The sequence below is a fragment of the Lissotriton vulgaris genome, chromosome 3_1 (genome assembly GCF_964263255.1).
Source record: "Lissotriton vulgaris chromosome 3_1, aLisVul1.2, whole genome shotgun sequence".
Taxonomy (NCBI): Eukaryota; Metazoa; Chordata; class Amphibia; order Caudata; family Salamandridae; genus Lissotriton; species Lissotriton vulgaris.
Genome location: NC_141689.1, coordinates 2,104,940,714 through 2,104,965,986, shown reverse-complemented (window position 1 = coordinate 2,104,965,986; position 25,273 = coordinate 2,104,940,714). Strand labels below are relative to the sequence as shown.

The 25,273-nt window shown below is 47.7% G+C and overlaps 1 protein-coding gene across 11 annotated transcripts in view; it reads right to left on the bottom strand.

The window, feature by feature from the left end:
* FRYL (FRY like transcription coactivator) overlaps positions 1-25,273 on the bottom strand; it is a 2,483,143-nt gene that overhangs the window by 1,662,384 nt on the left and 795,486 nt on the right. For all 11 annotated transcript variants that reach the window (XM_086962669.1, XM_086962670.1, XM_086962671.1 and 8 more), the window contains one exon: positions 5,023-5,155. In XM_086962669.1, the coding sequence (XP_086818795.1) occupies positions 5,023-5,155 (133 nt within the window). The remainder of the gene's footprint in view (positions 1-5,022; positions 5,156-25,273) is intronic.

Genomic DNA, 25,273 nt, shown 5'->3' with positions numbered 1-25,273 from the left:
AGCTTTGTTTTGTACTTGTAATTGAAATGTTTTGAGTGCTAAGAATATTGCTAGCAGCTCTAGATTGATATGGAACAATTTTTGTTGACTGTTCCATTGTTCTTGAGTTGTATGATGTAGGAGATGGGCTCCCCATCCTGTGAGAGATGCGTCTGCTGTAAGCACTAGTTGTGGAACAGGTTGGCGGAACGGAAGCCCTTTTGTCAAGTTTTTGGTGTTCCACCACTACAGAGAACGATGTGTGCGGCCGTCTACCAACACCAGGTCTGTTAGTTGACCTTGAGCCTGGTTCCACTGTTGTGCTAGACATTTCTGTAACAGACGCATTTGCAGTCTTGCATATGGTACTATGAAGATGCAAGATGCCATAATGCCGTTTAGTCTCATGAACACTCTGGCTTGCAGAGAGTGCTGGTGTTGAAAGGCTGTGACTAAGGTTTGAATGCTCTGTATCCTTGCTGGACTGGGATTCGCTAGAGCTGTAGACGTGTTTATTGTAGCCCCTAGATACTGATGTATATGAGAGGGTTGCAGGTGCGACTTGGTGTAATTTATTGTGAACCCCAAGTTATGCAACATTTGAATTGTCTGTTGTGTGTGTTGGACACACTGATTGAATGACTTGGCTTTTATGAGCCAATCGTCTAAATAAGGGAAGACATGTATTTGTTGTCGCCTGAGATGTGCTACTACTGCTAGGCACTTTGTGAATACTCATGGTGCCGTTGTCACTCCGAATGGAAGGACTTTGAACTGATAGTGTTGTCCTTCCAGTACAAACCTTAGAAACTTTCTGTGAGCAGGATGTATCGGAATGTGGAAGTAGGCGTCCTTTAGGTCTAGTGTTGTAAGGAAATCGCCTTATTGCAGCAGTGGGAGCACTTGTTGTAAAGTAATCATATGAAAATGATCTGATTGTACATACTGATTGAGGGGCCTGAGGTCGAGAATTGATCTTAGTGTCCCGTCCTTCTTGGGAATTAGAAAATACAGCGAGTAAACCCCTGTTACTTGTTCTTGTAAAGGAACTATTTGTATTGCGTCTTTTTGTAGAAGTGACAGAACTTCTTGTTTGAGCAGAGTAAGGTGTTCTGTAGACATTGGACGCTGCCTGGGTGGTATGTGTTGAGGGGTTGCTGTAAGTTCTAGGCAGTAGCCATACTGGATAGGCAGGAAGTGTGTTAATCGGCCCCCCACAGGGGTGGAATGCTGTTGGGGGGGCAGAGGGAAGTCACTGTTTTGTATTGGAAGAAGTTTGATTATTGTTGCTACCCCGGCCTCTTCCCTTGTTGTTATTTCCTCTATATCCTCCTCTAAAATATCCCTTGTTCGAGGAAGTTTGTGTGCTAGATTTGAAGGATGTTTTATTGTCTGCCCCAGTTTGCTTGGAGCCTCCTCTGTAGAAGGAGCGACGAAAAGAACTCTTAGCTTGTGTTGACTGTAAAGCCCCCATAGATTTGGCAGTGTCTGTATCCTTCTTCATCTTTTCAAGTGCTGTGTCTACTTCTGGTCCAAACAGTTGGTTTTGATTAAATGGTTGGTTTAAAATGGTAGCTTGCACTTCCTGTTTAAACCCGGAGATGCGTAGCCACGTATGTCTCCTAAGTACACTAGTATTTATAGCTCAAGATGCAGTGTCTGCTACATCTAGTGCGCACTGGATTGAGGCATTAGAAATTAGCTTGCCTTCTTGTATAAGGTCGTTTGCTTGTGCCTTATATTGATCCGGTAGACGGTCTAATAGTTTCTCTAACTGATCATAATGTGCCCTATCATATCGTGAGAGGAGGGCTTGTGTATTAGCTATACGCCATATGTTAGTAGCTTGCACAGCTATTCTTTTGCCTGAAGCATCTATTGCCTTGGATTCTTTGTCAGGTGGGGGTGCCTCACCTGAAGTTTGTGAGTTTGCCCTTTTCCTAGCATTTGACACAACTAGTGAATATAATGGTAGTTGTCCTTTAATGTAGGCTGGATCTGCAGGTGCAGGCCTATATTTTTTCTCAATTCTAGGGTTTAGGATCCTAGTACGTACAGGGTCTTTAAATATCTCAGGAGCATGTTTGAATAGACCTTTGCGATTGTTCAACTGTGTCTAAGAGAAAGTCTTCCTCTGCCACATCAGAATGCATAGTGACCCCATGGTAAATGGCAGCTCTGTTCAACAGGTGACCAAACCCAATGTTATCTTCTGGGGAAGAAGATTTTGATGGGTATGACTGTGGGTCAGGAATATCTGGCACATCCTGTGGGTTTGGGTACTCCCAGTCTGTATCATCTACAGGGTATGGGAAAGGCTCATCTGGGTCTATCCCTCTACCTAAACTATACTCATCATCATCTTCAGGTGAGTGTGAGGATAAGAAGAGAATGTGAAGGAGATACCAGTGGTGAGTTGTTAAGAGGAACAGGTGATGAAGGAGAAGGAAGTACAGGAGAAAAAGGGGGCATAGGAGATGTGGCAGAGTCCTTCTTCTACAGAAACTACAGGTGTGGGTGTTGTATCTGCCTTCCTCTTCTTGTGTGGTGTAGTGGATACATGACCTGTCTTTGGGTCAATGTAGATCTTTTGCAGAGGATCTGGTTGGAAAAGGTCTTCTCCTTGTGTAACCTTTGTCGGCGCAGATTTTTTAGGTTCCGAACGAGGTTGCTGTTTGTCTTTAGCCTTAGGAGGTGTTACAATGTCCTTTGGCGTAGTTTTCGGCACCAAAGGTGTTGTTTTCGATATCGCAGGCTGTTTCCATGGTTTGGGTGCATAGGAATCAGGCCTTGTCAGTTTCGGTACCAAAGGCGATGTCTTCGGAGTGAAAGCTGGTCTCGTCGGCTTCGAGGCGTCGGACGCTGGCTTCGTACCCTTGTCATTAGAAGTCGACTGGTTTGGGAGTCGAGACTTCTTTCGGTTTCGGTGCAGAGGGAGCTTGTGGGATCGGCACGTGCGGCTTGCTCGGTACCGAGCTACCAGAAGGCTTAGTTATTTTCTTCGGAGCCGGGGTCGATGGCGGGGCTTTCAAAGTAGTTTTTCGGTCGTGACTGGGTCCCAGAGGCAGAGTGTCGACCTTTGCCTCCGATCTGGGTGCTGTGTGTGGTGCAGGGGCAGTAGGACTCACGCGCTGACCCGATGGTATGGAGTCATCTGAGTCGTCTGCCTCAGATACGAATTGGAGATCATCGGAATCTTCTTCGGGAACAAGCAGAACCTCCTCGTCGAAGATATCCACCGGTTCCGGAGCTGATCTCTGCATGTCGTGTCGACGGGCCCTTTGATCTCGGATGGTTTTCTTGGATGGAAAGTTGGATTCATTGTGTTCTGGCGATAAGCACAGGTTGCAGACTTAATGGTGGTCACTGTGTGAAAACTTTGCTCCACACTCGGGGCATCTCTTGAATGGCGTCCTTTCCATGAGGTGTAGGCCTCACAGCATAGATAGGACAAACGGCCCGCGTCGACTACAAGAATCGAACTGATGGAGTCGAAACAATGTTAGTCGATATCGAAAGTAGTTTGGTACGTTTTAGGACGTTTTTTGCGCTTCGAAGTGCTTGAAAAGTCTTATTCTAGCCAGAGCGGAAAACTCATCCGAACCCAGTGGCGGAAAAAAACAATTTAAGGATGGAGCCGATGCCCATGCGCACTATTGTCCAAGGGAGGAGTCACCTATCTCGTGACGACAGACGTCTTCCAAGACGACAACAACATGCAATCATCCGAGCCAACACCAGGTGGAGATCTAATGCTAAGTGTACAATCTGCAGCTCATGTGCCTCAAACGATTGGTTCCCGTGGGCCTCGGGCATCAAAACGTAGACTCAGTTGTGCAGCATAACAGAGTACTTGAAAACACATCCAGAATCCCTGGCAGAAAAAAAGGCACTGTAAGGTGGAGCCTGAGTCCACATGCATTTTAAGTTTTAGGGAGGTAGGATCAGGAGTCCCCTCAAAACCAAAATGCCTCCTTAAGGAAAAATAACCTCCACCATCCAGTCTAATGATTAGATGGCCGGATTGTACACTAAAGGTGATCTACAGCAGCATACACTATAAACCTAGACTTTTCAGCACATGGACGTGACCGCTGCAGGTTTTGTGCTTTTATGTGTTTGCTCAATTATACAGGCGAACCAAGGTTTTTTTTCTAACTCCTACTAAAGTTAGTGGTTGGGCTGTTCAGTCAGTGGGAAGAGTGGTTATTTTTCGTAAATGTGTTTCCTGAATATTGTTTACAACTAAATAAAACTAAGTTCCACCACAACTGCCTGATAATTAAGCATTTAAAACATATGTTAATTTTATACAGGCAGCAACCAAGAATTGCAGCACATATTATAGCTGATGCTGGAAAGAGTTAAGGATGATTAAATATTAAAAATGAAAACAAAACAAGATCATTACTGAGAAATCATGTTTGACAATGCCCATGCTGTGACCAGAGTGGTACTTCTGTCAGACTTCCAGCTGTCCTACATTTTACTCTTAGTTCCACTAATGGACAATGCATCCAATAGGAAATTATTTAACGTCCTCATCAGCGACTGCCAAAAATAAAATCTCCAAATGATGAACACCTGCTGTAGACTTCAAATTGCATTTTACAATGACATTTCTAATGACTAAGGCCCATGAACACACTGCAAACCCCACTTTTAAAATAAAGGCAGTAGTCCTGTGTTACACAGGTAAGAACTCCCCAAAAAGAGTCCTCACTCATTAAAAAATGTTCTTTTAAGTTCACTTTGCTCTGAAAAATAGTACTTTTTTGCATTCTTGTGGGTAATGTGTTTAAGGTGAGAAGACTTATTTTTCAGCTGCCAGCCCTGTCCTTTTCACTCTTCTAAATTTGGATACATCAACCTTCCTCGATTCTTTCTCAATAAAATACACCTTCCAGTGAGTAGTCTTGCACCCTGTGTTAATTACATGTGGAGTATCAGCTACTTCAGCATTTCACCAACTATGCAATGAATTATTTTATTCAGTATACATCACGGATTTCAATTGAGTATATATCAGAGTACAAAACTTACGTTATCATCTCCTCAGGCTCTTTATTGGACATCTGGACACTTGTCATGCACATCGGCCTCCCAACTTCTTTATCTAAATGCCTAAGAATGCTGTCAAGTGCTTTCCGCACTTGAGGATAGTAGACAGACATTCCTTTAAAAGAAAACAATTAAGATATAACTAATACAAAGATAAGAATATTCACAAGATGAATTTATAGAAGGTAAAATGTAAGTCTTTCTGTCCTCCTGCACAAGTGCTAGTGTGTGTGTGTGTGCATATACACAAAACAAGAAGACTGTCAGTGGTACACCATATTCACATACATTAAAAAAAAAGAATCTGTATTGAATATGCTCAAGAGAACATACTTTGAGGTACAAAACGTGTGTAAATTTCCAAAATTAGACTGATTTATACCATGTTTTTTACAGCATTAAAGCTAGCATCGGGGGGCGTGGCCAAGCAGCATGGCCGACAGGACGTGAGCTCTGCCAGCTCCGGTCCTGCGGAGCCGAAAATCCTACATTTTATCCTGCCCAGGCTCTGGTGAGAAACACTGGTCGACCGGAGGCGCAGCTGAAACAGCGGGGACCCTCCTTGTCGAATTTCAGCTGGCGGGAGAGGCGGAGTAGACGCGGAGCAGCCCCGGTGTTCCGGGAACGGCCAGCACGCCTACGCGAGTCCGTGGTCTCGGCCGGGAGCGGCCGTATCCTGGGGTGCCCATGTGAGCCAGCGGGAGAATTGAGGAGCTCGTCCCGAGTCTGGAACCTGACCCGGGGAAAGACGCCGTGAGCTGAGGCGTTGTGGGCGGCACCGGACCGCGGGACGCCCCGGGAGGAGTCTCGGCCCCGGCGAAGCAGATCGCGAGCACCGGTAGGCAGACAGGGAGCCCCGGGTCCGTGTGGGCGCCCTGGGAGATAGACCCGGCGAGCGCTTGCCAACTGTACCGCTGCTGGCCTGGGGGGGAGGCTACTGTACTGGAGCGGGGGAGCGGCTGGAGCACCCGGGACCGAAGTGTACCCCTCCCCCACCGGGCCGCCATATTGGACTCAGCCTTCAGGCCGTGGATTGACCTGCGGCGCCTGCGGGCCTGGGAGCCGGTGGCAACGGACGTAGCCTTGCGGTGAGAGCGGGCTGGGGGCCCGGAGGAGCACAGACGGGCAGCGCAGACGGCGCAAGCATAGACACTGAGCCCTGATGGATTGCGTGGGGCCGGCCCTGATCTCCCGGTCCTACCTGCCTCCTGGAGCACGGGGGGAGGGGCGCAAGATTCCCCCATTGACTCTCGGAAGGGCCCTGGGCCTCTGGAAGGAGTGGTGGTCGGGGGCGGCGATTAGGCTCCTGATTGCAGTGATGGGGAGGAGTGCCTTGAGTCCCCCCTACCTGGCTACTGAACGGGAGGTCGGGGCATACGGGCTACTCCGGCCATACAAGCCAGGTGCGGAGAGTGGAGTGGCCTACTACCTGTGGGGCCCGGCTAGACGACGGGACAGAGCACCGCACCCCCTGGAGTCCGCAGGGGTCTCTGGCGAGCCCAGTGTGCCCAGGGGACCCTCAACGTGATTGCGCCATTCGGCTGGCGAGGTGTGGTTGCCGGGTTTCTCCTTGCCGGTGCACGACGCTTCCTGACGGTGCCTGAGGTGCCTGGGACTTGCCTACGACGGGAGTATCGGTGGAGCAGGGACGCCCGAAGGACTGTGCAAGGGTGAGTGTTTGAGCGCGACTCCTCGCAGAACTCTCCACCGACTGGGTAGAAGCGGGATAGAGCTTGCTGCTGCTCTATAGGCGAGCCATCCCCGCGTTGGGAATATACCGAAGATGCGTAAAGACAGAAAGTCCCGCTCGTCTCAAGCCAATACGATCACCCAGTACACCACACAAAGGCTGCCGCCCCAAAGGATCACACGGCAATCGGGCCAGGATGAAGAACCGGGGGACCTCGGTGAACCCTCCCGTGCGGAACTCCTAAAGGCAATTCCGGGCTCCCACTCAGCGCTGGAGAGGCAAATCGAGACCGTCTCCATCGACGTCAACCTCCTGCGGACGGACCTCCGTAAGGTGGCGGACAAAGTCACGGATGCAGAAGCCAATATCGTGCAGCATCAGGGGGTGGTGGCCTCTCTCAAAAAGACGGTCACACACCTTATGGCGACGACAGGTGCCTTGGAGCAAAGAGCTGAGGACGCAGAAGGGAGGGCGCGTCGCAGCAACATTAGAGTCCTAGGGGTTCCGGAGCGGCTGGAGGCTGGAGACCCTGAACGCTTTCTGGAAACATGGATTAGAGCGAAGCTGTGTCCGCGGGGTCTCTCAGACGTGTTTGTCATCGAGAGGGCTCATCGAGCCCTGGTTCCTCCGCCGCGGCCGGGGGCCCCTCCGCGAGCTCTGATTGCCAAAATATTGAACTATCGGGATCGAGACTGTATCCTGCGGGCGGCAAGGGAGACGCCGGACCTGGCCATTGAAAATAACCGGATTTCAATATACCCTGACTATACCCATCAGGTTCAAGAGATGAGGAAATCCTTTCTGGGGGTTAAGCAGAAGCTCAGAGCGATGCAATTACAATACATGTTGCTGTATCCCTCCAAACTCAAGGTGCTTGCACAGGGCAAGGCACACTTCTTTGAATCCCCGGAGGAGGTATGGGAATGGCTGGAAGTTAGAGGAGACGGGGTTCCACCAGGAGCCCGTGGTGGGTCCATGGAGACATGGGGGAGCCGTCCCCAGCAGCAGCGAAGGCCCCGGGGCGGACGGAGACGCCGCCCTACGTCGGAGGACACTGAGGAACCTAGAATCACGGTTGGGGCAGATGGCGGAATGCTCCTGGAACCCTTGCTGCAGGGGGCCGGGTCGGGGTCTCAAAACCCGCTGGAACCTGCGGAAATCCTGGTCCCGGACACGATACCAGCCGCGATACGTGACACGGCACCATCGGACCAGGATCCCGGAGACTGGTGGAGCCGGGGCCCCGGATGTGAATGGCCCGTCCTGAGGTGATATGGGAGCTGTATGTACTTTGTCTCTGGTTGGCTGCTGTGACTCCCGGGGTGGAGAGGGGTATGGATGAACACTGGATTGAAATTGTACCCGGAACCAACAGACTTTGCATTGTGGGGTGGAGACAGAGGCCTTTCGTTTTGCACTGTGAGAACTGGAGGATAATCGGGAGGTGGGTGTGCAAATATTGGATCTGGTCCTACATGGTCGACTACAGTTGGACCGGAGCCGGGCGTACTCAATGTGAGCATTGGGTCAAGCGGGGAGCTGGGGGGGGGGGGGGGGGAGGGGGGGGGGGTGTATGCAGTTCATAGTTGTGTGGGTGTGTGATGTGTTGTGAGGGGTGTGTGGGGTGGCTGTGTACGTCCTGGCACCAGCAGGGGAAGGGCGGGTTGACAGGTTGGGTTGTTGTCGTTATCCTGCTCGTGGGTGGGGGGAGTATTATGCAAATGTTGCAAGTTTGGGGTGTCGGGGGGGGAAATGTTTAAGAAAGTTGGTGTAGGCATCATATGTATCACTGTTCAGGCCCCTAGGAGGCGGTATTTTGGCAGCAGACTGCATGGCCCGGCTGGGCGATTTCAGGAAACATGGGATACAAATTCTTAACGTGGAACGTGCGTGGGTTAGGCACATGTACCAAAAGACATAGGGTCCTGTCCTTCCTTCGGAGGCATGGCATCTCTATTGCATGTTTGCAGGAAACGCATCTGAATGAGGAGGGGGCGCAAAAGCTGGCTAAAAAATGGCGAGATCAGGTCTTTCACTCTTCCTTTTCGACATATGCGCGCGGGGTCTTGATCTGGGTAGCGCCCGGGGTCCCCCTCGCGGTACAGTATGCGGAGGCGGACATTGAGGGCAGGTACCTGTTGCTGAGGGTGAAATTGAATGGCAGGGACCTAACACTACTTAATACATATGCGCCTAATGTGGATGACGCGACCTTCTACCCACAAATGCAGGAAGTCTTAGTGTCGGACGTGGACAGCCCTCTCCTGTGGTTCGGGGATTTTAACTGTCTTGGACCCCGTCCTAGATCGGCATCCTCCCCGAGTAGGGACGAAACCTCGCATGACGGCGAGACTGCGCGAGGTCATGGCGAACTTGGGGGCAGTAGATGTGTGGCGTCAGGGTCAACCATCACAGAAACTGTACACCTGTTACACTCCTACACACGACACCCATAGCAGGCTGGATAGAGTCCTCGCTGCAAATATGGATGCGTCGTATTCCTTAAAGGTCACCCATCTGGCCCGCTTCCTGTCTGACCACTCCCCGGTGTTGTGCGCTACGCAAGAAGTCGACCAGCCTTGCCGCCCCCGCACCTGGCGGATGCCTGCGGACCTACTGCAGGACCCACTGGGTAGAGATCATGTGCAGACAACACTCACTAATTATGTCGACCTGAACTGGGAAGGGGACGACGTGCCCTTGTCAGCGAAAGGGGACGCTCTGAAAGCAGTGGTGCGGGGTGAATGCATGGCTCTTACTTATGGGGTCTGCCAACAGCTGACTCGCGAGCTGCGGGAAGCTGAGGACACCCTGCGGACTCGCCAGGCCTCATCAAATCCTGGGGAACCAGAACTGGCCTTGGAGCGGGAAGCCCAGGAACGAGTACACGACATACTTATGCGCCTCGACAGATTCACGCTAGGGAGGGGGACAAATCCGGCCGATTATTGGCCTGGATTTTGAAGAAAGAAACGGCCCCGGTTCGGATAGTTGCCCTGAGGGGCCCTGATGGGGTCATGGTGCATTCGGAATCTGGTATACTGCGTGTTCTCAGAACCCACCTGCAGCAGGTGTATACGGCGGATCCACTGGTCACAGAAGCATCCTATCAGCCTCACCTCCGAGGAGTGACTCTTCCGGCCCTTTCGAGAGAAGAAGCGGAAGAATTAGATGGGACTTTGACCCTCCATGAAGGGCGGGTGGCTATGGCCGGCCTACCGAAGGCGAAATCCCCAGGAGGAGACGGGTTTCCTTCCGAGTTTTACCACACGTTCGGAGACGTCCTCGGCCCCCTCCTCTTCCAGGTCTTCCTTAAGGTGCTGGAGGATGGAGCCCTCCCGCCCACAATGTACCAGGGAGAGATCTGCATGCTTCTAAAGCCGGGTGGTGATGGTTACGATCCCGCGGCATACCGCCCTATAACAATGATTAACACGGATGTCAAGATCCTGACCAAACTCTTAGCCGCTCGCTTGGCGCCGTACATGGCCCAGTTGGTTCACCAGGACCAGTGCGGGTTTATCCCCGGACGCAACACCGTGATGAATCTGCGGCGATTAACCCATGTCATGCATGAGGTGCGCGATAGGGAGGATCCCCAGGTCCTGGTCTCGATAGACTTGGCCAAGGCATTTGATACGGTTAGCTGGGGGTACCTGTCAGAGGTGCTTCAACAGGTGGGATTGGGGCCTGTGTTTCGCAAGTGGATCCAGATATTGTACCGGGCGCCTCGAGCTAGAGTCAAACTTGGGGCTGCACGCTCTGAAGACTGGGCATTGGAGAGAGGCACCCGTCAGGGATGCCCCCTCTCGCCGCTCCTGTTCGCCCTGGCAATTGAGCAATTAGCGGTGGATGTCCGTACCACGATGTCTCAATGGGGAATCAAAGTGGGGAGTAATGTACACACGGTGTCCTTGTATGCAGATGATGCTCTGTTTTATTTAACCTCTCCGCGGGAAGCGCTACCGGTTTTGCTGCGGCTGCTGGACTGTTTTGGGGCGGCCTCGGGCCTGCGTACCAATGCGGGGAAGTCCCTGATCTTTCCTCTAGCGGGATGTAATGTGGACGCGCGCGGGGACTTGCCACACCTGGGACTGCGGTGGGAACTGGAAGCCTTCCGCTATCTGGGGATACAGGTGGCGTCGACAGACGAACAATTGCTGGCCCGCAATGCGGATAGGGTGGTGCACTCCTTACAACAATCGGTGTCATTCTGGAACACATTGCCTCTCTCCCTGATGGGACGTCTAGCGGTGGCGTAAATGGTGATGCTGCCGAGGGTGCTATATGTGTTGCAGAATTCACTGTGCCCACTTCCCCCGCGGATATTCCGCACTCTTAATACACTTCTTACGTCCTTACTCTGGGCGGGCAGGCGTAGTAGAGTTGCCTTACACACGATTGTCCGGAGCTGGGAGGAAGGGGGGTTGGAGGGGCCGAGGTTTGACCTTTACTACTATGCAGCTCAGCTGTTGCCAGCTGCCAGGTGGTTCGCAGACGCGGACACCTGGGAACTACAGCTCCTGGCGGGGAGTGCGGATGAGAGAACGGTACAGATGGCCCTGATGCGCGGCAGGGGTGCAGATGCGGCTCTGCCGTACATAGTGCGCCACACCGCAGCCATTTGGCAACGTGTTGTGGAAAAAGTCCTACGGAGGGCCCCCTTTCACAGAGAACTGCCGATATGGATCATGGTCCCAGTGGTGGACATGGAGGTACACATGCCATTCCATGACTGGAGAGCGGGTGGGTGCGAGTTATTAGCGGATCTTTACCCGGATGACACGTTTCTATCTATCGAACGGGCGACGGAGACGTTCGGACTCGGTGAGGGACAGTTCCTACACTACAGGGGCCTCCATGCAATGGCGCGGGATACTTGGCCGCAATTCCCTGATGCGCCCCCTGTGTCCCATACCCTCAATATTATCCTTTCCTGTGGTAGGGGCAAGAGGCTGATAACCCTGTTGTACTCAGCCATGCGGCAAGACTCCACCCCACCGGTCCCACCGGCGTGGGCGGCCTTGGAGGCTGACCTGGGGATTGTTTTGGACCAGACACAGCGCAAACGCATAGGTGCCCTCACCCGAAAGGTGTTGTGCAATGCACGGTTCAAACTGATACACTTTAACTTTTTACACCGGACATATGTGACTCCGGTTGCCTTGAGACGTATCGCCCCGGACAAGCACGAGGACTGCCCTAGATGTGGTGCGCCGGGTGCCTCCTTCCTTCATCTGGCGTGGGACTGCCCGTTAGTTAACGCCTTCTGGCAGTCAGTGGTGGCCCACATTCGCACGGCTACGGAACTCCGGATGGAGCTGACCCCCCTTCATTGTTTATTAGCTTTGGTCCCCAGGCCCAAGAAGTGTAATTTGTCCTACAAAATGTTACAACTACTTTTAGTACTGGCAAGGAGGAGGGTAGCAATCACATGGATGGGACAGCGGGCCCCAGAGATGTCGCAGTGGCTTAGGGATGTGGGGTAATGGTCCCTGGCGGAGGAAACCTTCATGCAGACCGTGCGTAGAGATGTCAAGCTACAGGACGACCTGCTTGTGTGGAGAATGATGCGGGTGGTGGGAGAGGCAGCCGAGGATTCGGATGGCACGAGTGCGGAGTTGTTCACCCCTGGGGATACAGGGTCTGAGGATGAGGATGGAGGGGAGGGAGAGGGAGGGCAGTGAGTTGGGGGAGTGCCTGGCCGTACACGCACGTGTAGGACATAATTGGGATGCCTTAACATTATGTTTTTTCCCCCGTTTAGCAGAACATAGGTCGCGGACCGCTAGTGCACTCCTGACACGACAATGTTGACTTTATGCAGACACTGTGGTGCGGCCCCCCCCACCCACTAAAAGGCGCTCTGTTCAGCGCATCTCCATGGCTCCGAGACGTTCTTCTATGCTTGATTTGTTTTTAGGTATCGCCTAGGCAGCACGCATGAACTGGTCTAGGAAAAGACCTTTCTGCACTTTTCAGCAGCTCGCGCACACCAGGCATCCACCTTGCCGGTGCAAGCAACGGCGCGCAAGGTGCCATCGGTTGTGGAGGATCATGTTTCCAATTCGCTGTTGCTTTCACTTTTACGGCCGTGTTGGCAAGCTTTTTTTTTCTTTCTTTTGTCTGAGCGCAGAGCGAGCTTTGTTGCATGGGAGCTGGAACTCCTGGATAATCCGAGTGTTATGTGGTGCGTTTACTCCATTTTGCGTGTTCGGCTTCACTTGACCAAGCACTCCAGTTCATACCTTTCTGCGAATTCCCAGTTTATAATGCATTTTCATTTGAATTTGCATTAAGTTTACAGCGGCCATGGGGTATAACTGCAGGTTTGATAAGACCCGGGGACTTACTGTGCCATCACACTCATGCTTCCCAGAGTACAATGTATTTTAGTTTCTGTTTACGGTGGGTCTGTGTCTAACTGCATCATAACACACTCTCCCTCTTCCACTATATTACATGTGCAGGCAAAAGAATGTCTGAATACAATCAAGAATTACATTTAGCCCGAAAGCATATGCAAACATGGACAATGCCACTCCCCCTGCGCTCATTTCATAAACTTTATTTAGTTTTTTTAGCACTTCCACAGATCGCTGCCCCAGACAGCTGCTTGGAAGGAGTTCCAAATGGCCCAACCAGAAGAGACAGACATCTGGCTTGCTACAGTCACACTGAGTTGCTCTACCCAGAAATTGCGCAATAAGCTGCACGCACACATTGAATACATCGATCACCTGTCCGGCAAAATATTCTGTATTTGTATTTTTGGTGTGTAATTGTGGGCAGCAGTGGTGGTGGTGGTGGTGGTGGGTCGATATAACAGTTACATTTGGAAATGTTAATACCTTTCTGCCTTCAGATTGGAGAAGTTAAGTGCAACTTTATGCACTGAAAGCGATGGCTCTTGTGAAAAAAAAAACACCAAAAAAAACCACGCCAGCGAGTGCTGCGCGTGCCACATATGCTTTCAATTATCGCGCCCATGTCTGGGCACGATAATTGAAACCACATGAGCTTTGGTGCACGTAACAGACACAAATAGGACGTGGGCGGAGCAATGCGCCCGCCTTTGGCCTATTGCGTGCTCTGTTGAAACAAAACACGCACTCGAAGCCCAATTACAGAACACAAAACAAAAAACACACGCACAAGCGTGTACAATTCCAGGGTCCATTTCTGAACCCCAGACGCTAAAAAAGTAACTCCATTTTCCCAGCAGCAATTAGTAAAAAGACAAACTGACATTTGAGCCCTTTTCTTGATCAGACAGCAAATGTGTCAAGATAAAAACCAGATTGAAATGCATCTTTATTGGGGAGACTAACTTACCGCCGCCACCGCCGAGAGTCACGGAGAGCAGCCACAGGTACCAGCCGCCACCGCCAAGAGTCACAAAGCCTACAAACACCGCGCCGCCGCTCCGGGGGACTACAACACCCGGCAGGCCTCGCGGCGGCGCGTAGCAGCTGACGACAGACGCGGGGAGAACGCGCCAGGAGGCGCAATAAATTCCCCGATACCCCGGCAGAGCGGGGGAGACTAACTTACCGCCGCCACCGCCGAGAGTCACGGAGAGCAGCCACAGGTACCAGCCGCCACCGCCAAGAGTCACGAAGCCTACAAACACCGCGTCGCCGCTACGGGGGACTACAACACCCGGCAGGCCTCGCGGCGGCGCGTATCAGCTGACGACAGACGCGGGGAGAACGCGCCAGGAGGCGCAATAAATTCCCTGACACCCCCGCTTCGCGGGACGCCCGGAGCGAAGCCCGGGCAAAGGGCGGGCCCTCTACGGCCCTCATCGGCAGGAAGAGGCAGGAGCAGGGCCTAGACCGCTGTCCAAAATACCCAAGTAAGTTACATACTCCCACAAACTATTGTATGTGCCTGGGATACCACATTGATTTAACACCCCACGGACCTGCATTGTCGTAACCTTGTAAAGTTGCTTGGAAAATGTCTAAAACTAAATCTTCAACAGTTCCCATCAACACCATAGACAATTACATGGTTCAGAAAGTTGCCAAAATGAATCATGACAGGAGATCATCCCTGGGATTGAGTTACTCGCCAGACTTGCTTATTGATAACACGCCTTTACCTACTCCAGCTCTTGATATCAGTAATGAGGTGTTTCAGACCCCGGACAACAATCAACTGACCCAGCTTCTAGTAGCCATCTCTGAACCAGCTCCCGAGAGCGTGCAAGATATTGACATTATTACTCTAGAAGAGGAGGCCCCTACACCGGTCCCAGCTCCAAGAGTAACAAAGGGGGGGGGTAAAGAATATACCTAAACGGGGTGGCCTTCGATCAAGTAAAAAGCGCCCCGATGCTTCCCCACAGGGAAATAGTGGAGATGATACAAGGAGTAATGCAGGAGGAAAGGTCCATTTGGATGAAGACCAATTTAAGAAATTGCTGAATGCCGTAGATAACAAAATCAAAACTATTACCAAACCACTCCTAAACAAAATAGACCAGCTCACAGAAGAGGTCAACAGACTGGGGGTACTTTTGCAAAAATCATTAGAAGAAAAATCAAAAACCCCTCTGTTAAAATCACCTAGAGTTGATCCAAAATCTACCCAAATTGCTCCTGGGTCAGATTTATTTGCAAATACTCCCCGGAACATTACGAGGAGACCAGCCCAAGGGGGGGGGGGGCTTGAGAGACCCAGATCCAGATATTAATAATGGGGACTCTGCAGGGCCGAGCTCTAGAGGTACAAAAGAACCTGATAACTTAGAGAAGGGGCCCGTTGAATTAATAGTGGAAGCCTCTCCTTTAATATTGGTCCTAGCAAATGTCCCTCAACAGGAAACAGGGCAAGTAGAGAACATTCCTTCTTTGATAAACAAATCACTCCATTGGTTATCTAAGAACATGGCTTTTAAACCGGGAGGCAGGGACCAGTTGGCACAGGAAGTAGTTAAAGCTAGAAGAGTTGAATGGATCGGGGGTGGTACCAACAAATTTAAGGGGGATTGTGTGGTGCTACATTTCTCAGACCCAGAAGTTTTGCCAAACATTCTAGCTAATATATACCCCCCCCCAGCGTAGATCTACCGAAATAGTGCCACTAACGTTGGATTTCTTTTACACAAAAAAAGGAAACATCTTAAATCCAACAATGCTGAAAACGAAGTGGAACCCTGTACTAAGAAAAGTCAAAATCCCTGAAAATAGAAATAATTGGGGTATTTCAATCGAAAATAGGTTATCGGCCCTTTTGGGTCTAAGCCAATGTGATTGACTGGAAGAATCGTGGAGCTTAGGAAAATCTAAGGTTGTAGAGGTTAACTACGGAATAAATAGTACTCTTACGAAACCAGAAACAGATTGTTGTGAGGGCAAGGTCCCCGACCATAGAGATTATACCCCTAGTACAGTAGTGAATAATTCACCAGTTATTCATATCAGTACCAATAACGAGGAAACTACTTCTCCATCCCCCTTGCTCCCCTTTAATCAGAGCATACTTCCACAAGAGGGGAATATTGAATTGAAAGGTAGTATCAAGCTCATTTCATGGAATATAGCGGGTTTCCACAATAAATTAGAGACTCCCGAATGGTGCGAGTTCATTGACCGTCAAGATGTTATAATGCTGCAGGAAACATGGTCAGTGGCACCAGTTTTTCGCCAGGGCTTCTTAAATTTTCATGTACCTGCGAAAAAGAATACTAAGGGGCGCCCTTCTGGGGGTCTAATTATATGGATACGCCAATCTTTGCAATGCACTATCAAGCAGAGTCACATTATTAACAGTGACCTACTCTCTATAGTGCTCACCTGGGCTGATGGTCATAATCTGGCAATATATAACATCTATGCCAGGGGAACCCAAGGGGGCACATTTTCTGATGTGATAGGAGCTTTAGATAATGACTTAGAGACTCTACCTACGCAGTATATTATTCTGGTGGGGGGAGACCTAAACACAACATTTGAACCTCTAGGTTGTGAGGATAACGATCTGGCCCAAGAGGAAGATACCAAATGGGGAATTCCCCAATTAGACATCCCGCTGGTAAAAAAGTGGACAGAAGTGGCAATACAGGCTAAAAGCTTATGCCTATCCAGAGGACTGAGGGCAGTAAATGGCCGCACCTCCTCTGACCCACAGGGTAAGCACATCTTTGACAATTTAAGATCAAGTAGTAGGATAGATTATATTCTTATAGCTGTCAGAGGTTGGCACAAAGTGGTCGATATGCAGGTGATTCCAAGATTGGAGAGCGACCACAATCCCTTGTGCTTGCTCTTCAACCTGGAACGAAGTGTAAACTCAATAAACCCGGTTAGGGATCTTACGTCATTAGACGTTGTTACATCCAACAATCTCCGTCACATTAAATGGACAACTTTGGTAGACAAACCTGGGGATATGCAGGCCCTAGAGGGGATAGTTATTGAAGAGGTAACCAGACTACAGATCCTTATCAATTATATAAATTTTAAACAGTTGATTGAAGAGTCACAGCCAAAGTTTTTTGCTAATATACAGAAGTTATTCTTTAAAAAAAACAAGCAGAGGAAGGGTGTTAGACCACCTATAAAGAGAGGATGGTATGACCATTCCTGTAGAATAGCGAGACAAAATCTCAGTGCAGCGCTGATATCTAAAACAGGAGTTTTAAAGGCCAGGGATGAATACAGAAAAACACAAATGAAGGCAAAAAAACTGTGGGATGAGAATATATGGTTAGACCTGAAGAAAGCATGTGCTGATAAACATCAGAAAGAGTTTTGGGCCACTTTAAAGTGGGGCTCTGGGGGAATAGCCGATTGTCCGAAAAACCATGTAGCAGAGGTGGCTTGGGTGGACTTTTTTAAACCTCAATATGCAGACAATTTGGTATCACAAATTGATTCCCCTCCAGTAAGGGTATTTTATACCCATGAACTATTCACATTGAAAGATGCAAATGAGGCAATGGATGGAGTAACCAGAGGAAGGACGCCAGGAATTGACAGAATACCGGTGGATGTGTTTTTATCGGACAGGGCCAGTTGGTGCAAATACTTTGTTTGGCTTGGTAATGCCATCGCACAAGGAGCAAAGATTCCAGCAACATGGAAAGGAGCGGAAATAATACCGGTCTACAAAAAAGGGGACAAGGCTCTACCAAGAAACTATAGGCCCATTAGCCTTATCGACTGTGCACAAAAACTGATGGGCAGGATGATACAAAACAAAATACAAGCCTGGATAGATGATAAGGATATCCTCTCCCCGTATCAAGCTGGTTTCCGCCCTTTAACCAGCTCCGTCGACCAGGTATTCCACTTTTTAACTATGTACTGGAAAAACGTAACCTTGCTAAACGGTCCACCGTTTGCTGTTTTCGTTGACTTGAAGTCAGCGTTTGATTTAGTTCCCCGGCAAAAACTATGGGTTGTCTTGCGGGATCTCGGAATAAGCCCTGAACTATTGACTTTGCTTGTAAGGATGCACGAGAACAACTATGCCCGGATTAGATGGGGTGCCCAGGGAGATGTCACGGAACCCTTCCCTGTGGATAGAGGAGTGAGGCAGGGTTGCGTCCTGGCCCCCACTTTATTCTCCCTCTATATTAATGGCATAGTTGACTTTTTGAAGCAATTTCCGACGGATGCCCCATTACTAGATGGGGAGGGAGTTCCAGTACTAATGTTTGCAGATGACACCTTGCTGGTCTCGCGAACCCCTAGCGGATTACAAAAGACAAACGCTTTTGGTGACTTCTGTCGGATCCGGGGCTTGGAAATAAACACATCAAAGACTAAATTTATGTGTAAAAACTACTCCTGAGTTGAGTCACTACGCAGCTGCCCTTTTGGATGTTAACTCTGACATGTTTCATAAAGTACCCTGGCTCAAAGAAGAAGTAAGGAAATTACTCCAAAAACTGTACCTTGAGCATTTGTGGACCGCAGTAGACCCACATGATTTTCCATCTAAGACCACATTGAAAAAAATGTACTGGGACATGATAAATAACACTGTATTGATTTCCAACCAACCATCCGTGTTGACATCCCAGTTCTTGGAATTTAAAACTGCTCCAAAATTTGAACAGTACTGGGATTTGATTGCTAAGCCTCTAGACAGGAAATTGTATTTTCAGTTTAGAATTGGCTCTTTACCCCTCAATGCCTTCACGGTTAAATGGTCTCCCGGTAAAGTAAATACTTGTTTTTACTGTAAAACACATGTAGAGGACATCCCACATTTCCTGTTTGTATGCCCATTATATGCTACCCCAAGAAGCAGATGGTTAAAGCCGGCTTGCAGAAACTTGGGGACAAGGAAATATTCAGAGGCGCTAAGGATTTTAAAATCAAATTGTGCCCCCAACCTTGCAATTGCTGTAGCTAAATATATGGGGTGGGCTTGGATAATACGTACGCGCACTTTAAAACTGTAATTAACTATCTGAATGACAAACTTATTTTACTTAAACCTTGTGCTGTGACTTGATTTTATAATGCATAATTTTACTGAGTTATTCGTCAACAAAGTATAAAAAGTATGAAATTTAATATGTATTTTAACTTACTTTTTAAAAATTCTAGCGTAGTATTTATTCTGTTTAGCTTAGCGATATATGCTTTTATGACAATGTTGTCGAATAAAGTATTTAAACTTGCATCTTTATTGCTCATTTACTCTCTGGATGAATAGGATTATGTTCATTCGCCAGAACGGACCAGTAGGTGCAAAACATAGCTCGACTTGATAAAATCTGACTCGCTGTTGCGAGTGGGCAAGCATAATATTCCAGGACTGCATTGGATGGATATCTAAGTATTAATCTCCACTAGAGCTACGTGAAAAACTACAGGGGGTGTATCCAGAGATCATAAGATTACTGCCATGGATACACACACATCCACAGGGGGCCATCTTTCAAATGATTTATTGTCCAAAATAACATTTTAAGACCACTGCCCTCCTACTGCACAGAGGAGCCTAAATGTAAGCAAAAGGTGGGAAAGGGCTGCATGGGAGGGTGAGATGGTGGTGGTGGTGGCAGAGGGGGAGAGGTGCAGAGCAACAGGATGGAGATTATGTTTTTTTAAAGCCAAACAGGCTAGGGAAGTGCAGGGGAAGCAGTAGATGAGTTGGGAGCAACACAGAGTGGTGGAGCAGGGAAAGTGAATGAGGACTTAGCACACAAAGGAGAGAGAACGTTATCACATCCACTCCCGCAGAGTGCTGAAACAAAAAAATTCAGTCCCCTGAATGCAAACAACATCAGCAGTTGAAAGATAGAAGTCAATCGCTCAAAGCACTGAGACCAAAATGCCCCTGGACGGTAGAAACACAAATAAGTAGGAAAGCTGCCACTGAATTAAGCTCAGACAACAAAAGCCAACCACTCCCCAGCCTGTTTAGTCTCCAGCAGCCGTACATTTTAATACATCACCCCAATACTAAAATACTTACAAGGCTCCCTACTGATGCCTGAATAAGATTCAAATGAGCAATCCATCCCCTTTTGCAAACTACCTATACTCTTCCTCGAAACATATCTGGATGCTTGAAGCATCTTAGAAGTACAGAGATTCTCAGGCTTGAAACTAAGGACATGAAAACCAAGTCAGCCACATACAACTCCTTCATAGGAGCAGAACACACCCTCTAGAGTATTGCACTGTCATTTGCAGACAGCACATTTTCTAATGAATGGCCACTAAATTTGCACAGACATTGTTTTACTGATAAAACTATACTGCACACTAATGATAAAGTATGGAAATCGAGTTAAAGTAAATATCTATTATTTGCACTTCAGTAAAACAAAGTGTCTTGCTTTGCTTTGATCCAATTGCTTGTTCCTTCACATTTTAGAATTTCAAAAAATGTGCCTCTTTGTTGCTTTCCAAACTGCTAAATGTGTACCGTTTATGTGAAGGTTTTTACATGTTGATGTGTGTTAGGAGAAAATGATTTATCCTACATCCTTTCATTTCACAATCAATGCAGCCCAGCAAGATTGTCACATAATTCACTTTACTTTTTTTCCCCTTGACTGCACACTGAGATTAGTTGGTAGACACCAATCGCCATTGTTTAAAATAAAAAAACAGCAAGTTGTCAGAAGACATTGCCTGACACCGAAGCACAGTAAATGTACACCATAAATAAAAAACGTTAAAGGCATCTTTATATGTTGCTCAGACTTTCACGACCCACCACAAATCGGCTTGCTTCCCACGGTGGGTTGCGATCCATAGTTTGAAAAACACTAAAGTACAAGATAATCAAGTATGATGGTCAGGCATTGACGGGGGCGGAGTGGAGCAAGTGGTGAAAGGGGGGTGGGGGGGGTCGGTTTGAAAGGGAAAAAAGTAAAACTTATCTTAAGGTTCATACAAGAGGAGGGCAATACTTGGAATTCACAGAGTTAACCGAAAAATACTTGCATCATGAGAGCGTTCAACTTTTTTTTTTTATTGGGTAATTGCGGTACAATGCTAAGTCACTCGGAGGTGCTGTGTCAGTGACATGACGGTAAATGTCACAGACTTCAAAATGGAAATGTTACTCATAAGAAAACCTGGCTGCCCTCAATGGCCAGGCAGACACTCATCAGGTACACTAGTGCTGAGACCGCCCTGGCCAGCCCTGCCTCGTTGCAGGTCAGAGAGCGAGCTCGGTGCTTGGCACTGTTTGGGACACCCAGGTCCAGACTTCCCTACAGAGGTATCTGGTTTAGCAAAAAAAGATTTACCTGCTGCGCGTTCCGTTTTTCGTCAGTTCCTCTCACTTAGCGACGCCTTGGCACCGCATGTCTTGTATGTAAACTTCCGCCGCGGAGAGTCGCATGGCCTCCATATTGTGTCACGAGCGCGTCGTTTTCCGTGGCACCCTTGACAAGTACAGACAGGCTCAGAGCATGCTTTGCACTCATTGGTTACTGCAAAAAATGTGAGCAGCCTCGCAAGCATGCCCATCGCTTACCCGATTGGGTCACTGTCAATCTGTCCTTTAGTGTCTTGCTCTGGACGCATCGTGTTTTTTTGTTTTTTTTTGTACCTTGCTCTTGAATACATGTATACGCTTTTGGATTTGCCGCAGGCAATCTTAAAAAAGATGGAGACCTAAATTTAAGTGCAAGGTAAAATCAAACAGGGAGGAGCCGAGATCAACACAAATAATGACAAAATTTAAAATTACATTGCAACAGAAACGGATACGAATAGACGGAAAAGTTGGAAAGGAAAATGCATGATCGAAATGAAATGGGGTGAAATTAATATGACGGAAAGAAGGGCTGAAACAATGGCACAGACGGAATAACATAGCAAGCCATAAGGGAACACGTGGGGCGCACGTCACGCCAGTGTGGGCACAATCATAGCTCCACCCACGGCCTATTGGTGTCTATTACGCGCTTGGTGCGCGTAATAGACACCAATAGGCCATAGGAGGAGCTATGCACGTGCTTCAGGGCAATTGCGTGCAGTCTTTTACAACAAGACACACGCAAAGGCCAATGGGGGAGCTGAAAAGGAAACTCAAACGCACGGGCGTGTGAGATTCCTAGGTCAGCTTGGATTTCCCCGTTTTTGACCTACAATAGCTCACGCGACTTGCGTGAGCACTGCTGCGCAGTGCACCGCAGGTCGCGAGACCTAAAAAACTGAGCATGTAGCCCCAACAGCCATGCTAATGGATGTTTCAAGAGATGCGCTCCTTGACATGAAATAGCCGGCTTCTTCAGTTGCCAGTGCAACCGAAGCCCTAGTTGTTCACTGCCGTTCAGTGTTAGCAAGGCGCGGTAGGAGTGCTTTATGCAAATCTGTGCATTCCATTCAGTGTCCGGGGGAGAAAGCTCCTAGACAGAAGGTCTGTGAGAAATTATGCACCTTACAGTTCCAAGATGGCTACTCACTGCGATGTGGACAAAGTGACCCATCTTGCAATGGTAGGTACAAAGTACACCATTGATCTGCTGGGAGACAGTAATAGGTTTCCTGTCATCCATGCTCCTTCCTTGAATTTATCTTGCATAACCTTGAGTGTTTGATTATGTTTCATCAGTGAGTGAGTGGCTGAATGCAAGTGTCAGTAAGTATAGGGAATAGATGCAGGAGTGCAAGTATCATTGAGTGGATGGAGCGAATAGATGTATGAATAAATGGATGCTTGAGTGCAAGAATGAGTAACAAAGAGCATGTATGAGGAGTTCAAGGTTCAAGTCTTTCTCTGCGTACTTGGTCAATAACCTTAATATCTCTGACTTTTCCCAGTCACTTCCCCTGCCGTCATAACGGCAGCACCTGAGTTACCACAAATGACTCAGGATACTGGAAGCACATGGCACATGGCACATAACAAATCCAATATTGGGTTGCACAAAAATATATATGCAGCGCTAGAAATTTTAAATTAAACTCCGGCACTGGTAAAACTTCAAAATGCGGGACTTCAACTTTTCTCTTGCATTGGTCCTTTTTTGTGCACAGTGGCAAGACCAAAATATGATCAAATTATTTCTTGAGAGCATGTTACAGTTGAAATCCACTTAGTCGAACCATGTTTTTTGAGGTTCCAGAACTTACTTGTTCTTGGTGCCATTGATTTACCACAATCTGCCCTTAATGTGCTGAATGGCTAAACACTTATAAGGTCCCAAAGGCGAGACCTATTGGCTATGCCAATGCTTGTTTAAGTTTGCAAAAAGGCAGGACGTTTTCAAAGGCCAGGAAGAGCTGCAGTAGGGTAGTAGGGAATTGCATTGCTGAGCTGTAAGAGTTTTAGCCCCTGGTGCACAAGCGGATAAAACAAACAACAATCAGATTAGTTTAGCTTAACAGGATTTCAGGCTGCAGGCAGGTAATAAACAAATTGGGGTTGACGAGAGATCGGGCCAGTGCGGAAGTAAGCCTTGTAAACCAGGCACAAGGATTTGAAGACAATTCTTTTGTAAAAATGAATGCTAGTGAAGAGCATTCAAGTGAGGGGTGGAAAATTGAGATGAGGTGGAGAGCAGCATTCTGAATCTGCTGTAAGCAATGCAAAGCAATAATAAGTATATCCAAGATATAAGGAACTGCATTAAGTGAACATGCTGAGTATGATCAGTTCATCTCCAATGTGACAAGAATGGAAAGAAACAACTGAAGAATCTTACTGAGTAATTTAGGGAGAAAAAACAGAGTGAATATATGTTTATTTGTGGAGTGAGAGAGAGACCCTCTTCAAAGATGGTCCAAAAATTGCTGACCAAAGAGGCTGGGACGGGGTGGTTCATAGCGGACTGGGCAAACATCATTTGGCCAAGACTTTTTATTTTGTTTTAAATGATGATCACTGATCATAAAATTTCAGTTTTAGGGTATTCTCTCCCATCGAAGCGAGCACATAGCAAATGGATTTTTAGAAGTTATTATGGGCACTCAGGGCTTGATGATCAAGCCTAACAACAATGTGAGTGTTGTGCATGAAGTAAAGTCAGCAGAGCAAACTAGCTGATACAGGGGTGGGGCCAAGGAACCTCGAAGGACCCAATATGAACGTTTTGAGTTCAGAGCAATAGGAGGCGAGTGGTTGGGAATGTGGACCACCTGTGTCCAGCCAGACAGGACTTAATCAAAGCCATAGCACTACCCTAAATTCAGAACTCCGACATGCAATCAATAAGACAATGTAATAACATAACGAAAGAAGTGGAAGGATCAAAGAGCACCAGGCCAGTACCAAGGCTCTGATCAGCCAAAATGCTAAAACAGTCAAAGAGAATAAATCATGGAAGCCTCAGTTCTAAGGGAAGGATGGAAATCTAACTGGGTTATATTGAGAAAATTATTGGTCTAAAGAACATAGCACAGTGGTCTATTGATAGACCTATCTAATATTTTAAATGAGAATGGGAATAGAGGTTTAAGTCTAAATCTAGAGGTCTAACTAGGGTTCCTTGACAAGTGGAACCACTAGATCCTGTTTTCAGGAGTGGATTGTAAGAAGCAAATGAGAGCAATGTGGCTGTAAGCAGGACAAGGAGGAGGACATGAGTTAATTTATGTAAGAGTGGGTGTGCCAACAGGATATTTCTCCCAAAAAATCATGGGAGACAACTATTGTGTAAAGAATATGTTTAAGTATTTTTTAACATTGTTAAAAGTTTGCCACATTTAATATCGCAATGTATATTATTTTACGTGAATTAATTAAATATTCTTTTGAAATGTTGCATTCATTTTAGGAATGTAGGTAATTTTTATTAGAATTTTATGAGGGGGGAGTTGGATTTCTAGATGAAGGGTAGGGAGCAATTTATATATTGAAAAAATGCTTGTATTAATTTTAATATTTGCCAATTACATTGTTTTAATTAATCATTTTAAATATTTATGTATGGTGTTTGTACTGCGTTTTAAATTTTGTATTGTTAGGTAACTGGTTGCATAATATTTATTGCACTTTTTTTAATTAAATTTTTTATTGAGAATCCAAACAAGGATGACAACGATATAACATTACATTATAGTACAAAAAGAACATTGCCAGTCACAATTTACAGCATATAGTCATGAAATT